This window comes from Lissotriton helveticus, chromosome 6 (assembly GCF_964261635.1).
Source record: "Lissotriton helveticus chromosome 6, aLisHel1.1, whole genome shotgun sequence".
NCBI classification, from domain to species: Eukaryota; Metazoa; Chordata; class Amphibia; order Caudata; family Salamandridae; genus Lissotriton; species Lissotriton helveticus.
The window spans coordinates 118511792-118529173 of NC_136067.1; the positions used below are offsets into that span (position 1 = coordinate 118511792).

At 45.1% G+C, this 17382-nt stretch overlaps 1 protein-coding gene across 4 annotated transcripts in view; it reads right to left on the reverse strand.

The window, feature by feature from the left end:
- The window catches only part of LOC144762320 (uncharacterized), a 199011-nt gene that overhangs the window by 156986 nt on the left and 24643 nt on the right, over positions 1 to 17382 (reverse strand). For 3 of the 4 annotated variants that reach the window (XM_078647474.1, XM_078647476.1, XM_078647475.1), the window contains one exon: positions 9652 to 9778. The exons of the other annotated variant lie outside the window; for it this stretch is intronic. In XM_078647474.1, the coding sequence (XP_078503600.1) occupies positions 9652 to 9778 (127 nt within the window). The remainder of the gene's footprint in view (positions 1 to 9651; positions 9779 to 17382) is intronic. 4 annotated transcript variants of the gene reach the window in all.

A 17382-nucleotide genomic window follows, 5' to 3' on the forward strand; every position in this document is an offset into this window, starting at 1 on the left:
TGTCCTCATTGATATGCAATTGCACTTTCATGGTCTTAGGTTTGCCTAATCCATAAAACAACAGGAACCAACACTATTTCACGATGAGCATTCATGTTGTAGTGCAGATATCAGTCCCATATCAGCAGCAGTATTGAACCAGAGTAAACAGGCATTTGACGCAGTAACATGAAGTGCATGAACAAGCACTTGTACTTTTTTTCTTTTTGCCTCTCATGGTTGCCACGAATCAACCATAATTCTTTAATGGCTTTGATGCAGCCCATGCATACACTTTAGTCTTTGACGGTGGGAGATGGGGCAATGCAGACAGTTCATTGTATTTCTCCTCAGCCCGTTTATTGACGCACCACAGTCAATAATAAAAGATTTGGAGCAACCATTTACTTTTAGTGTAATTTTCGGACAATGGTTGAATGACTGATGCGATTTAACTAGTAGACTTTTTTTAACTCTTATTCTCCTTTGCACGCGGCCAGTCCAACATGCACATGTTTTTCTTCCTCACGACATACTAACATAACACAACACGACATAAATTAACATAACAGAACGATCACTGGACAATGAAACTGAAGAACTCCTGGACAAAGATTTAGATGGCGATCAACTTCATTTAGTGTCTATTTGACTCAGCTGTTTGTTGCCGCTTGGCCTTGCAGGCGTGTAGAATATAGTTTCTGGAACATTCGAGCAGCCATTTTGAATTCTCATTGCGATGCACCTAGCTTTTGCTTCACCAGTAAATCACTACAAAATGCTTCCCTTTCCCACAGCCTTAGCATACTTGTCTAATGAAGGGACATTTATCTTCATGTGGAAATTAAAATACACCTCTAAAGCAGGTTTATCTTTCCTTAGAGACATCGCCATGTGTCCTTCAGCTTTGTATTTCTACTTAATTTACATGTTCACGACTAACTCATTCTGGGCACCTCTGGCCTCCATGTCAGCAGCTTGTCGATTAGCACGTACTTCAGCTCTGGCAGCCATGAGAACTCGCTCCAAACTAAGGGATTCTCTTAGCATTCGCCATCTGAATGAATCTGACAGACATTCATCTATAGCTCGGATATGTATAGCTTTTTCATCATTGAACTTAATGTTTGATGAGCATATCAAGTCACTCAACAAATTTGTTGATTATTTTACCAGCTTTGTCAATCCAGACTGAAAGGCTTTCTTTCGTTATCGACATTGGACTGAACTTGAGATTTCACGCTTCTTTGATTTGACGGTATGGGACTTAATCAGTTCACAGCAGTTTCTTTATCACCTCTTTAACTCCTTCACCAGCAAGGTTTTTGAGTTATTTGACATTCTTTTTGTTATCTGTTACTTCCAGTGCATCGATGACAAACATTTCTATCCAGGCAGTCCATCTGTCACAAATATTTAGCTTTTGGCGGTATCAAAGGGAGGCCGTGGGTTCGAGAAGGCTGCGCCATATTTGCGCTCTTTTCAGCAGTCATTATAAAAGTTAACTATTTCAACCACCACTCGCAGCCTTTCACTCTGTCCCATTTGATTCATCAGCCTCGTAAGCACAACCCCCCTTGCTTGGGTTGCGGCATCTGGTGCCAAGGTCGCATGGCTCTTTTCTCAGGTTCCCGCACGCCTGATCGTACTCTCGATATATCGGATTATCACATCCGATAATGTTTCTCTGCTTCTACTCACAGCGTTCTCTTGCACCTGGCTGTCACTGCTTGTTGCATTTCTGTACCTGGTTGTTACTGTCTTTTAGTGTTTCTTTACATCAGAAATCGTTTCTCTTTTAGCGCTTCTTTGCACTAGACTAGCACTGTTTTTTAGTGCTTCTCTGTACCGGATTGTCGTACTGTACGATGTATAGTTCAGCGTCAAATAGGGTCACAGCAACTCTTTCACTGCCTTAATAGCAGGTTTTTTTCAACGTTGACTAAACCTCTCAGTGAGGCTTTCATGATCTTCACAAGCTTCACACTGGCTGGAGTGGCACTTTGAGTCCACAAATGTCAAACATCGATCTTCACTTGGACGGAGGCACATGTGGCATCCATGAGCAGTTTGCTGGGCCTCTACAAATTCTTGGAGCGATCTAGGTTTTCCGGATCGCTGGGTTTTCATAATCCACCATCTTAATCACCAGTTGTAGCGTCCTCCCCAGCCTAGGTACTCTTAAACGAATAAGCTACACAGAGAGCTTGGTTTTACACATCTTTATTGCTCTGCATGTAACTGCAATTCAACATTTTAAACCTGAACTCTAGTCACCCCACCCGAATACTTACATCACAGTTCTACAGAGTCCCATCAGGAATCAAAAGGGTCCAGTCAGCACCAACTCACAAGAAACTACAGTAGCTGTAACCAGATTTCAAAACAATCCATTTTAATATTTGAAATTAAACATCTATATAGCTATATCTATAGATATATATTGGAAAACATTCTACATCTTATGGAGTCCTTATTCCACCAACAGTGAGCCTTCGTAAACATGGCCTCATAATATCACAAATTTCATAAAATAAGAATCATCCTGCTTTCCAATAAGGGATGAAATTAGTTACTTACCTGTAACTACAGTTCTTCGGGGTTAGTATTTTTCGTAAGATTCACATGTGTTAATCATTGCCTTACCTAGGTGACAGCAGCCAGTACCCATTAACAAAAAAGTTAGAAACACATTGATCTACATAAAACCAAACAGTAAACAATGACCATTCATTAGCCAATTAAACACACTGGAAAGCAGCCAAAGAGCAAATAAGGTGAAGGGCTCATAACTACACTCCCACCTCGCAGAGGCAATCACACTTCAGTTTTCGAAGCCCAACTGTGTAATATTTTGTTTAAAAGAGACAATACTAGATGTATTTGCAAGAAAGTTACCCACAGTGGAGAACTGCGGTTACAAATATCTTTTGGTAGAGTCAGAAGGTCAAATCAGAACAGTAATCAGTAACAATTTATGTAAAAAGATTATGCCAAACAGACTTTCCCACCGCATAATTTGCTGCTACTGTCCAAGTAATAAACTGTCGTGAAAGTATGCCCGCTTTTCCAGGTTGGTGCCCTATAAATACCAGTCAGTGGCTACTCTCAGAATGTGCAGTGACTTTGCCTTGCAGTTGACTATATTCCGTAGTGGACAGTAAACGATGGGCACTGCTGTCCACTTAAGAGACAGCTTGCTTGGATAGTGTGTGATCTTTGATAAGATTTCCGAAGAAGAACAATAACTGCTCTTTTTAAAATATTGTGTTCTATCTATATTACATATAAAAAAAAACAGCTAGCATCTCCTACTCTTCTGGATGAGAAGAGAGACAGCAACAAAACCATTTACAAGTGACATTCTTAATGTCTGCCAAATAAATAGGTTTGAACTGATGTTTTATCAGTTGCATAAGAACAGTATCCAGATCCAATGTGACTGGTGATTGATGGACCATGAGGGAAAACTTCTAAGAAATTGCCACAACATGCACTCTGAGCTGCACCTAAAACCAGACTGCAAGAATGAGAAAAATATTTTCCATTTGACATTATAGGTCTTTGTGATCGATGCTTCTCTAGCTAGGCTAAGTATCACTCTAAATCCAGAAAATAAAGGTGGGCAAATTCAACATGCCCAAGAGCCAATATAGATAGTTCAAGGATGCAGCATTGTGATGCAGTACTTAACCGGCACTCCTGGACAGCAGTGTTAGATGCACTCCTACATAAATGTGGATGGGTACTGACAGCAGAAGGAGATTGCATACCAAAACAGCCTCAGCCATGCTGGAGCCATCAGGATGATTTAACGGAACTCTTGCTTGCTTTTGGCACTCGTTCTGGGAATGAGGGAAAGCAAAAAGGGGACATACCACGTAAGTCTGGGCGGTGAACTCCGCTTGCGGAGTTCTCCACACTGCACGTTCCGCAGAGCTCTGGAAAACTTCGCTCAGCTGAGTTTATTTTTTGCTCGCACTAGTCAACAGCAAGTTGGCGAGCGAGGAAAATCCACGTCCCGGTGAGATTTTTCCTTGTTTGCGATTGTCAACGTCAATTTGGTGAGCATGGAAAATCAACCTCCTTGCGAGATTTCTCAACGTGGGCGGATTTCTCATTGCAAGTGGTTGCGTATGCTCGCGTCCGCTCAAGTTGAGAAACAGTCCATTCGCATTGAGAAAGCTGCCACTCGAGTAAAAAAAAAAAAAAAACAACAAAAAAAACACCCTACTCTAGTGGCAGAAAGGAAGCAGCGCCCGCTTGCGCCCTGCATGGTGCTGTTTGCGATGATTGCACAGTGCGTACCAACACCAGGTGCTGAAAATCACTGCAAACGGCATTTATCGAATGCACTCCACTGCATGTGGAGCACCGCATAGCGGGGCAGAGTTTTTTTTTGCTACGCGAAACTCCACCCAGGTTTAATACCAGGTTATTGAAAAATCTAAAAGGATTCCTGTTTTGTCAGTGGTTGCCAATGCCTACTTGCAAAATATCTCTTAACAACGGGGGGGGGGTCGCAGGGACGAACAATTATTTAAAGACCACTCCTAGTTCAGGTCCTAGGCTACAACATATAATAAACACAAAGGAACGAAGGGGGGTCTGCAAAACCACTTCGTGTGGCTGTCTACCCTAAACTCCAATGAAGGTCAGGAGTAGGTACCCTAGTCACCCTGGATAGCCTGTTTAATAACATACATTATAATGAAGGGTATGCGTGCATAGAAATAAGTACATACAGTGCCAGTTTACTGAATCCCAATAGCTCAGAAGTGGATTACCATTAAATGAACTTAGTGATCAGTCCTATCATTTGGTTCACCCGTATCAAATGGTTGGTCCTTTGATCATCGAAACTATTTAACCACGAGCTCGATATTAGAGCAGGATCAAGTCCACAGGCACTTATGACAGCCGATCATTGATGGTTGTGGGGATAGTGAACTAGCAGTGCAACTAAAGAATATAGTTGTGAATTAAAAAAGAGTGGGATGTCCTAAAGAGAGATAATTGTATTAAGCTAGGACATCTCCCCTTGTTAAAACCAGAACAGTGCAAACGACAGTGAAAACAAATGTCTGTCGCGAAAAAAGGCCAACATGCTGAAAGTGATAAACTAATTATAACAAATACAACCTGTCAAATTTACTAATCCTCCGTTTCAGTGGATGCATGAACACATCTATGGAGAGATATAGAAAATAAATGCACACATTTGGGTATGTTTGATGGTCACTTTGACATACAGTGTACTGAAATGTGTGCATTTATTATCCTTCTACAGTTATAAATTGATAGGTAGAATTCAGAGCCAATTGGATATTTGAGGTTACTGCCTTCAGATTTAGATCAATTACAAGAGCATAAAGACTGATTTTAGCTGATGTTTCTATGGGAGCTTTAGGTTCTATGTTTGATGGCACTGGGGACAGTATTGAAAGGGTGTCCTTTTCATCACTGACATATCATGCTCATCGATGGAATGCAGGGGGCGATTGACAGAGTACCCCAAACATGGGCAGAGGTCCTGGCAGTGAGGTGTCTAAGGGAAACAGGATTTCGATGTCCACTGCATGTAGACAAAAACAGAAATGGGATCAATGATACAACACAGTCAATTCTTCCAAGAAAATGGGAGCCAAGAGATCAAACAGACCTGGCAATAAGTACATTTAGGCACCAAACAGAGCCCAATCCAGTACACATGCAAACCCAAAGGGAAAAAAAACGTTCCCATCTACTGCTCCAGCTCTACGCTCACCCTCTGTGCGGAAAACAATTCAACAATGGAAATCGATGCCCATGTGCATTGCCAACGAAGGCGGGAGTCACTATACCTCGACTCAAAAGACTTCTTTGAAGAAAAACAAGCTGCAAACGTCCAAATCAAACACTAAATGTTAGGAGTAAGCAGAGCATGTGTATCTACAATTATATCAAAGAGGTAGGGGACCAGGAGCAATTCGGTCCAGCATACAACCTCCTTACTATATTTACAGATCCGACAAGAGTACCCAGTTCCTTTCAAAGACCATGGAATGAGGGTGAGAGCCCACCCCCAGTGTATGGATTTGGGGCTCGGCGTGGTAGAAACATGCCCCTCTCCCATCCTTTAGGGCCAGGTGCAAATTTCATGGAGACCCATACACACACACACTCCCTGGGCTGATTTCTGCCCATGGGACATCATCCCCCGTGGCATTTTGCAACGGGAAGGGAACACTCAACCCTCCTCCTTGGGGAGAGGGGAGGGAGGGGTCCAGCTCCGGGACACATCCCCCGGGACCTCAAAGTTAAAAGTGGGTGCCCATCCAGGGCACCCACCATAGTCTCGCTGTGGGTTGAAAGGGGGGGGGGGGGGGGGACCCCAAGGTACCTGCAGCCCCAGCCGGCTGCACACATATATCGGGTGCTGACACTGCTCTCGCCCGAAGGAAGCAGTTCCTAATGCCGCTCCCTGCAGATAGGAGCGTTATTTTGATATGTTTTCTTGCCTGTATCACTGCAGGCAGGGAAACCAATCAAAAGTCTGCTTCCAGCCCACTGGGAGCTAAATTGGCGATTACTCCTGCTTGGCAAGAGTTTTGAAAATGCTCCCGAGAAGCGAGAGCAAACACACGTTTCCCTGTCCACAGATGTGCAGGTAGGTAAACTGCTATGCACCAAGGTGAGCTTCTTGGGACCCAGCTTGCGAGCTGGCCCAGGGAGATTGGGTCCCAAAGCCATTAATGGCTCAGGAAGAGGGGTAGCCCAGCCCACCTCCTTTAGAGTAATTGGACCCTGGGGTGGACTGCCCAGGCCCTTAAACTCTCGGGGAGGTGCAGGGTGTGCACCCTCTCCCCATTTTGAAAAGGGGAACCCAGGGTGGGTTCCCCCGGGCCCTTCGAGCCACAAGGAGATGGACTGGATCCCCCCACCCCATACATATGTTCAGCAGCCCTTGGGGTGGGCTCCCTGGCGCCTCGGATGGCTCAAGGGAGAAGGGCATCCCACTCCCTATAGGCATAGACTTCTGCCCCAGGATCCTGTAACAGCTGCCAGCAACATTTTTCTCCTGTTACTGGAAGCCAATCAGAGCGCTCGTGGAGTCTGACTCCCAAGGGAACAAGATGGCCCAAGAGAAATAAAGCTTCCTGGGCCAATCAGAACATTCTATTTTTAAATTGCCATTCTCACAAGAGTCTCGAGACTCTCACTGACCCAACTGCCTAAATATACAATTATTTTGTCACCCTAAATTTCTCAAAACGGATTAACACCAAACCACAAAAACAACAATCTGCTGACCCAATTCTAGCATCCTGCCAAATGTGGTATAATTCTGTTCAGCAGTTTTGTAGCCTGGTCTTAAGTAGTCTAAGGAAAATGCACTGGATTAAGGGTGTTGGGACCCCGCTTTTTTGTTTCTCAGCTCCTGCTTGACGGATCACCCAAAAACTTTACTAAAGGACGTGGTTCCGAAAGCTGCAGACAGACTCAGCTCATGCTAGAGCACCATCTCACATATTTCCAAGCACTCTGCCTCCAGGATTGATGAGGGCTTCCATAGGAGTGGCTGATAGGAACACGTGTGTCCATTTTAGGTTAGATATAGATATACTATACCTACGTAACGGGTGATTACACCGACTTACCCCAGCTGAGTGATCAGCCAGTTGTGTCAAATATGGAGGCCAGGCCAGGGGTGGCATAATACATGCTGCAGCCCCTGGTAGGCCTTGGAAGCACCTATGCCCTGGGTACCTGGGGTACACTGTTACAGGGGCCAATAAGGTGAACCAGTTCCAATTTCGTAATGCACCTAATGTGCATTGGCATTAATTTAGAGAGAGAACAGCAGGCTGTGGGTCTGATTAGCAGGCCCACAGCCACATTAAGTCATAAACCAGTGAAGCAAAAAGCAAAAATTTGGGGTGACCATAGGATAGCAGACCCTACTCTCCTACAGGAACGTTTTGTGAACATTCCTCAAAAACAGGGCCACATTTATTAGCACACCAAAAAACTCTTTATCTATTGAAAAGCAGACCCAACTTCTTAGTGGCGACCACCACTAGGTAATATATATTTGTTTTCTGTCGGATTAAAAAGATTTGTAATGAGACTAGATCTGGAGTGGCTGGTCTTTTTACCGAGAATTGGGCAAGAACTTGCATTTAGAAAGGTAGCACAAACTGTAGTGAATAGCTACAAAAGGAGTCAGTACTCAGGAAACAGTCTTTCCAATCAGAGTTTATTCCATCTAGCAAGTAAACCACATGGATCCACACAACTCAGTTTCTCTTAGTTTAGGGGGGGGGGGGGGTGGTGGGGAATGCCACTTTAGCCCCCCATATTATTATGAACATGTTTCATGGAACAACTACTTCATTAGAAAATTACTGAGACCATGCTTTTTATAGTGGTATAGTTTACATTTTAAAACTTTATTCCCTAATTGGGCTATGATATTTGGTACTCTAATGTTTGCCATGGTTGATGTATATTCAGTTAAAGAATTAGGGTCGGAATTAGAGTTTGGTGAATGGATGCTTTGTCTCTAAAGTGATGGATATCCCAACCACAAACCTCTCAATGCGGCCCTTAATGTGCCCGGCAATATCGGAGTACAATAAGATATTAGTTTGTTACTCATGTTTTTTATTGTAATATGGTTTTTGATTTAATTTCCCTTAAACTATCTTTCCTTAAAACAGGTTCTTCCAATGGGCGCTCTTAGATTCTGTTTTTCCATTAATTCACATACATTGGATTTTACCATTGGCTCAGATGGACCAGATGAAAAGCTACTTGAGGCCAATCATCTATAATTACGGAGATCAGGAAGAACCATGCCCAATTTCTTGCATACTAATGAATCCATAACCAAATCAACCTAAATCATCTTTAAAGAATGAAAAAGCATTGCCAAACTTAATGCAGTTTGCAGCATAAATAAGCACTTTAGTGGGTGAATAGGATAAGAATCAGTGTCTATGAATAAAGAAGGTTTTTTTCAATATTCATAGTTCATATTTTAGGGGTAGTGAGAAATATCATAAAGCATTATTTACAACATTGAGGCAATGCATGAATGTTACCAGATGTGAAAATATGTAAAACGTTGTACGCGTGATACAACAAGAACATTTGGAGCAGTTTAAGCTACTTACACATCAAAATAGATCAGAATAATACTTGAGAAAACAAACCAGAGTCAAGGCAAACAAAGGTGAATCTCAATGTAAAACCTGAAGCTAGGTTTTAAACTAAGATAAAGAAATTAAATTCAACACAGTTTTAGATGGAATCTCAATAAAATTTACACAATGAAATACAATTTAGATTACATTTAAAAAGTGAAATCAAGGAATTAGTGGATGTAATTCCTGCTGGGGGTGTTAGTGTGTATTGTTACGTTTTTCGTTTCCTTGCTACACGATAATGGACAGACTGTCTCAGTGTTAAGACTAACAAAAAGACAAATACTTTGACATGTGTGTTACAGGCATTCCACAATAAAGAGGAGATTCTGAACAATGACAAAATCTTAAAGAACTGCACTTAGTAAGGGATTTAACAAGGTCCATTGCAAATATCAACTCAAGAACAGGTAAATCGCCTAAGGGCATATGCAGTTAAACTCCTTTTTTGCATTTGCCTAAACAGTAGTAGTACAGCCCTTACCAAGAGATCTAAGTGTTTCATAATGCTCTTTCATTGTGCTCTTGTAAAGTTCCTTCTGTTGGTCCTGAAGAAGCTTCCATTCCTCTTCAGAGAAGTAGACCGCAACATCTTCAAAAGTAATAGGCACCTGAAACAACACGCACATCAAGCTAGTTCATTCTACCCAGCCCTCAAAGAAAGCATAGTATAAAACTGCACACTCAAACCCTTCTCTTTCTAATGTCCCCTTCTTTTCATTCTCATCTGGGTAACCAACACGGATCCTCAAAATTGTAACATAACAATGCAGATTTGTAAAGTGGACATTCACTGCTTGGGGGTGTTGAACAGCAAATGTTTGTTACCCAACTCGCTGACACTCTTTTTATTGACCTCAGTAGAGCGAAACGCTGATTGGACCTGCTGAGATCTGAACTTGTGATTAGAAAATCAAACACAGATACCTGGAGTGGATGTAGTAATTACCATGCTCGGGCACGCTTTAAACACTCGATAAAATGGATTGTCCAGTATGTGCTTTTGACTTTAGAAAAGGAAATGTACATTTATTACACACACTACTAAATACTACCCAATCCTCTACAGATATACACCGAAGGCAGATAGAAAATACCTAGAGGACATCAGAAAATAACATTTGACTCCTAAAGGGTCATGACCTCCAGAAATCACAGTACGTTCCTCCTATACCAGACAGCACATCACAACATATGATTGGGGGGGGGGTAACACTTTAGATACCAATTGGCCTATTGGCCTTCTCAAGGGTTCACCATAGTACAAGAACAACAACCCATGTTAAAAACACCATCATTTGTGAGTAAATGCAATGATCAATACTTCCGAGTGTAAATACAATTATTAGTCCATAACGCACATCACACTTGAACAATCATCACTGTCAATATTATCTCCATATAGCATTTTTAATTTAACAAACGTGAATGTGCTTTATATACACTGTCAGGCCACATAAAATGTGGCCATAGAGCAGCCTCTAGCGGGCACTGCACTCCGCGTTTCTTAACTTTCATGTCACATAAAAAGCAACCGTAAACCCAGCCCTTAGAGACACTGCATTGCCAGCTGTATAGCCAGCTGTACAGCAAAAGCTCAAGCCTTGGGAATGGATACAAATATAATGAAAATCCTACCCAGCAAGTGTAGGGTCAGTACCTTAAATTTCCTTTGGAGGGCTGGGCTGCTGCACTCCTGATCCTCATCCCCCCGTTTAACACTGGTGACTTAGCAGTCCAGGGGCCACTGCAAGGCAAGAAAAGTATGGTAATGAGCCTCTTCTGAGGCATTATGGGGAACTCCAGAAAGAGGAGCTGGAAATATTTTAGCAGAGGTTCTCCTGCTGTGCCAATGAGAGCTCCTAACATTTTTGTTGTCATTTTCCACTTCTATTTTCGGTCGTGAGGCCCAGTCCCACCCGGACCCGTGCCCTCCTTAGCTGGTGGTGGGCTCCCGGAGCTGCCTCCAACGGCCTTTGATGGTTCTCTGCCCGGCCAGCATTCCTTGTTGCCAGCAGAATGCTTCTCCACTGCCCGCTCCATGCAGGCAGAGTGTTTGTTCTGGAGTGGCTGCCCACTCCCCACAGAAACGGGCAGCAGGGGGGTTATTTTTCACTGGGTGGCATAGCCTAACGCGCTCAATCTCTGTGGGAGAGGCCAAAGGTCACCAACCTTGAAACTGTCATAACTCAGGCCGCTTCAGGCTGATATGGACGATCCTGGGATAATTCTACTCCTGTTGGGGAGCTCTAGACACCAGGGGCAGACCCAGAAGGCCTCCTGGCCTCCAAGGCGGTGTACTTTGCAGAGAGCTGGTTCCACTGGTTCCCTGCACCAGCTTCCTATCTGGTCTTGGTCTATGGGCGCAAATGTCCAGATCTTTCCACCTACGGGTATCCAGGAGGTGCAAGGGGGCCCAACCTCACTGGCCCTTGGAGAGACCCACTGGTCCAGAGGTCAACTGGGGCAGAGTAGTTTGGTCGTTTTGGGCATTAAGGGGGAGGCGGGTTCTCTTTCAGTTGTTCATGGCTGTCGCAGTCCCAGGGTCCAGCAGCAAAAAGCACAACAAGCACCAACAGCCCTTGCTCTCCCTTGTGCAAGAGAGTTTAAAAGGGGGCGAAAGGTTCTAAAAGCCAGGCACCCCTGGACTATCCTAGGGTACCACATCACCACTCCACCCTTGCCCTAAACCTCCAGCACAGCATGCTGGGACAGTTCAAGATGGTGTTATTCAGGAGTCACTGGTCACATGCTTTTGGGGTCTCAGCTACACCGCTCGCTGACATCACTGCCAGGGCTTGCCCCACCAAAACTTCAAAGAGGAGCCTCCTCGCACCCCTCCTGTTTTGGCTCCAGTTGTCCAGGCTTCCTCCTTTGTTCTGGGCCTCAGCAGCCCTCAGCCCTGGTACAGTGTGACAGGAACTTACCAGATCCAGATTTTCATGCCAACCCCTTCCTCCTCAGGAGCTGAAGGAAGCACTGGTAATTACCCTTTTGAGTGGTGCAGCCTTTGTTCCCTCTGCTGGTGAGAAATTTAATTAACTTGGCCATACAGGGTGACAAGGCCTGGGCTCGGATCTTGAGCTGATGAGGGAGGGGAGGGGGGGGGGGGAGATAGAATTTTGTTAAGAACAAACAATCACCGTAAAAAGGGTATCCTGGTGCTGGCTTCACTGACTCCCTGCGGCTACTTTCTTCCTGGTCTTTGTAAGGTTACAGGAAGGGGAACCCATTTAGGCAACGTTACTTTTTACTTTTGGTACTTGTTTGATCTTGGAGGATGATCTTATGCTGGGGTGACTATGAGGCAGTCTTTGTTGCTGTCCACAGAGCGTTTCTGGGAGGGTTACTGTATTTAATTTATTTAAAAAGTAACGCGATACTAAGGTCCCAGGATACGCTGGTCAGTGGTGTTGTTCGCATTGCAATTGGACTTTGAAGAACCCGAAAAAAAATACAGAGCCAACTCCCAATAACCAGGAAGAAGTGGACAGAGGGGATAAGGCGGGGAAGCAAATATTACAGCGTGCCTCGGTTGAGGCTCGTTCTTGGATAAAACATTGCACTGAAATTAGAGAGCTTATTGTCGCCTCAGTTAGACTGCCCGTTTATTGCAGTGACCTGAGTGAAGAAAGATTTAGGTCCTGAATTATCAGTACCTACTCCCCCGGAGTATGCCATTGTGAGGCTAGATAGGAGCGCCCGAGCAGGTTTAATGAACAGCTTTGGCTTCTTTCAATGGGTTTTTGCCTGCATCCATATAGCTGGTCACTTGCAAGATGGGATCTTTTCCAACCAAGATGCCCTGACAGTGGAAGCGCGTCTTCCGTTACGAGGGACAAATCATCATACAGTGCGGTTTGAAGTGCGTGAGGAAATGGCAGAGAAAAGTACACAGAGTAATTGTTTAAGAAAGTGGAGTAAAATATCGGGAAATAAATTAGCCGAAGACCTTGCCAAATTTCAAGCAAAAGATGCAAGTGGCTTGTGATCATTAGCAGAAAATTTTAATAAGTGGGTATTGTCAGCCTTTGAGGAGACTGCTCCCGTCAGAACTAAGCACATTGGCAGGAGGAAAACCTCAAGTCTGTGGTTGTCAGAAGCACTTAAAGACCTCCAAAGGCAATGTCGTAGGCAAGAACGGAGATGGAGAATAGTTCTCAATTTGGAAGTGAAAAACAAACCGAGCTAAATCCATTAATGAGGCTAAATAGTCTCATTTTGATCTCTTAAGATAAGATCTGCTATTAATTCTCCTAAGGAACTTTTCAGACGGTAAGCAGTCTCATGTATCCTTTCCCCGCCCCCCCTTCCTCACCCAGGCACAAAAGGCGTTGGGGAATTCCCAAGACTTTTGTAGAAGGGTGGCCAGATTCTTTAGTGAAAAGATTATGAAGATTTTTGCAGAATTTCAAGAGCCTACTGGCAGGTCCGTGGTTTCATTCAATGAAGGCACTATCCCTGGACAGCTTACTAACAGCGGTTTGGCCAGGGTCTCTCCCATTCCGGTGGCAACAATTAAAACCCTTTTAGAGCAAGCCACTTCGGGATTGCCGGAGACCCCTGTCCGCCTAGGGTACTACAATTGGCCCCAGACCTAACTGCGGAATCCTGGGAGAAAGTGTATTCTCAGGCCCTGGAGTCAGCAGTGCATCCTCTGTGTTGGAAGGGAGCGATGTCATCCCCATTAAGAAAAATCCTAATGGAGACTTGGGAGATTTACAAAAATCTCTGCTCAATTTCCCTGCTGCCAGCCCCAGCGAAGCACATTATGTAGGAATTAGCTCAGTTCTTCATCTAATACAAACTCTTGGGCCATTCCCAAGGAGGAACCACAGCACTGAATCTGCAATGCTAGCAACAGTCGATTCTATTCCCTGTCAAGTTAATCAGGGAGGTGCGGATATTTTGGTTATGCTCAATCTGTCCGCAGCCTTCAACACTAAACTTCATCGCTGTTGATGGAAACGCTGAATCAGCTTGGGCTGAGGGACGCAGCCTTTACCCTGCTGGAATCCTTTTTAGTGAACAGGGCTCTTACAGTCAGCTGCAGAGATTTTAGATCAAAACCTTTCTAACTCCCCTGTAGAGTCCCGCAGGGATCTTCACTCAGCCCTATCCTATTTGACCTGTCACTCCTCTGTCAAAAATGTACACTCCTTCGGTTTCCAGGTGTTGTCCTGTGCAGATGAAAACCAAATCATTGTTCCATCTCAGATGATTGGGAAGAGGTGGCAGACATGTTTAGGTCCTGCATGGCTGCAGTCAGTATTTGGATGAGGGAGAACTGGCTTAACCTCATAGATGCGGTGCATTTTCCCCGCTGTGCGCTGGAAAATTGAAAAACCCGCGGTTCATGACGAGCTCAGCTCGTCATGTGTCGAAGGGGTTAAAGTGAACAGGGAGAAGACTGAGATTGTGTTTTTTGGGGCAGAAAATTCAATCTGGACCGATTGTTGGTGGCCAGAAACCTGCGGTAGTTCACCTATTCTGGAGACCGCAGCAAACAATCTGGGGGTGATCTTTGACAATACTTTGGCATATGACACACAAACCAATAGAACGGAGAGTTCTTGTTTTTGGACATTGAAGACAAGTCTTCCCTTTGTTCCTAGAGCATTAAGGGTGTCCGTGGTCATTGCACACATTACATCTCGCCTTGACCACTGTAATGCACTCCATTTACATGTCAATCAGTATTAATTAAATAATCTTCAGTTCATCCAGAATGCAGCTGCTCGGTTGGTACTGGGTCTGCCTAAGTTCATCTCAGTCAGGTAGGGCTTGAGGACTCTCCCTTGGCTGCCAGTAAGGAAGTGTTGGACCTAGGGAACACCCAAGTCACATAGGGTAGCTTGGCACTAAGTGGGAAGGCCTAACTCAAGAGTACATGTGCTAAGTTTGCGTCACACCCTTCAGTAACATAACCTCCATCCACTCAAAAAGACACTACACCAAGTCTTTGTAGGAAAATACGTGTCACTTTATAAAAATACTTTGTTTTCTCCTTCACTTTATCACATTACTTTGGTCAATTCATTTATTTGAATCACAGGTTTTTCCTTTGGTTTTAGTTACATACATAACAAGAAACTTAACATTACATTGCCTTGTATTTGATGATAGGAGCTCTCCCTTCAATAACTGATCCCAGCAAATCTCAAACAGTGCTATGGTTCCTAGCAAGACACCCTGTGTTACTCTACACCATTCTCTACCCTCCTCCTGTCTAGTGTATCAGGTTTAGTGCCTTGACGGAACAATACAATGCCTTTTTCTTCAGATCGGGTACAAGTAGTGATTTTGTCAGAATGAGTTCCAGTTACTCCTAGTGAGACAAAAAGGGGAGTTGGACACTGCCAGGTCCCATATACAGGTTTCACACGGTTCCCTGGTTTCCAGGCCCGTTTTCTACTTGGCTAGTCCCCTGCCACTAGGTAGAAATTCTGTGATTTCCCACGAACCCCTGACCCCTGGTACTTCTTCACCCGGCTACGACAGTTGGTTCGTTAGTAGGCTTACTGCCGCGATGTCCCTCCAGAGCCCCACTTTCCCAGCTTACTTGAGGTAGGAAACAAACGTTTATGACCTCTCCCTGCCGCCGGAAGTCTTCGATCTCTCCACAGACTCCCGGGAGGAAATGCAGCCCGTTTACCAGTTCTTCACCGCAGCGCCACCTCCGCTAGAGTTCCGGTGTGCCAATGGGGACGGGAGCCTCTCTTTCCTCGTTGGATGATCTCCGGTCCTAGAGTGGCGCTCGACGAGTGAAGACCAGCCTTTTCCCTCACCAGTCCTGCGCCGCCGAGGAGACACTATCGTTCAGCGCCGCCTCACAGAGTATGCGCGGGAGAAGGACCGCTGCAGTACGGCACCGCCCACCTCGGGAAGAAGAGACCTCACCAGCTTCCTGACTTGCGCAGCCGGCGGGACACTTCTCTTGGCAACCCTCTCTCCTCCACCAAGCTTTAGCAGATGGACAGAACTCTCCGATCACCAGACGGAGCCACAGTTCTTCGAGGGGGGGTTAAATGCTCCCAGGCTCAGTAACGGGGTGAACTCCCTGCAGTCGTCGGAATCCGGGAACGTGGGTAAGTAAAGGGGATTTCCCCTGTACAGCACCCCTAACCAACCAGTCATTGTGGGTTTGGCAGGAGAGAGGAAACACCTCAGCCCCCTTTCTTCTCATACACCACCAGGCTGAGTCCCCAGAACGCGCTCACCGCTGCCGTTCTCCCTTGGGCTCAAACAATGAAATCTGCGACAGGAAAGTCTATCTCAGCTGGGCCAGATCAGCAGTAAGAGAGGCAGATTCTCCGCTCGGGCAGCAGACCTTAAAGGACCATCAACCCTGACAGGATCTCCCTTCCCTATTGGCAGCAGTCTGCGCTCCAGTCAGCTCCTCAAAGATGCCTCACTACCTGGCACCTTCCAAAATGGCTGCCCAACATTCCGCCTTATATAGGCTTACCTTAGGAGGTCCAGAAGGGACCAGAAGGTTCTGGAATGCTCCTATTCTGACCTATGGGTCCTGTCCTGGGGTGTCAGTTATGGCAGTTAGTGACCACCATTTTGCGTGACTCTTACTTTCTAGTCAGGGACAGGCACCTAGGCCTTAGAAAAATAAAAAAGACTATGAGGTCAGAAAGAGCATCTAACCCCTAGCCAACACCACAAAAATTCAGTGGACATGAAAAGATAAAAAGGTTTGAGGGGCAAAAAGGGGACAAAATAAATAATTAAATAGGAGGGACTACCCAAAGGCAGACTGGTCTAACACGCGTCCCCCCCAGCTGAAAGTGGGGAGAGCTACCCAACCCCTTGGGAGTCCTCATCACTAAGGCGGAAATACCTAGAGAGACCGTCTGCATTGGCGTGGTCCACTCCAGGCCGATGTTCCACCCGAAAGTCCATTCCCTGTAGGGAGATGGACCACCTCAACAACTTGGGATTTTCCCCCTTCATTTGCATCAGCCAACGGAGGGGTAGGTGGTCAGTCTGAACCAGGAAGTGCAAGCCAAACAGGTATGGCCGCAACTTCTTCAGAGCCCACACCACCGCAAAAGCTTCCCGCTCAATTGCACTCCACTTCTGTTCCCGGGGAAGCAGTCTCCTGGACAAGAAGACTACTGGCTGATCCAGACCCTCTTCGTTGAGTTGCGATAACACTGCCCCAATGCCATGCTCTGATGAGTCTGTCTGGACAATGAACTCCTTG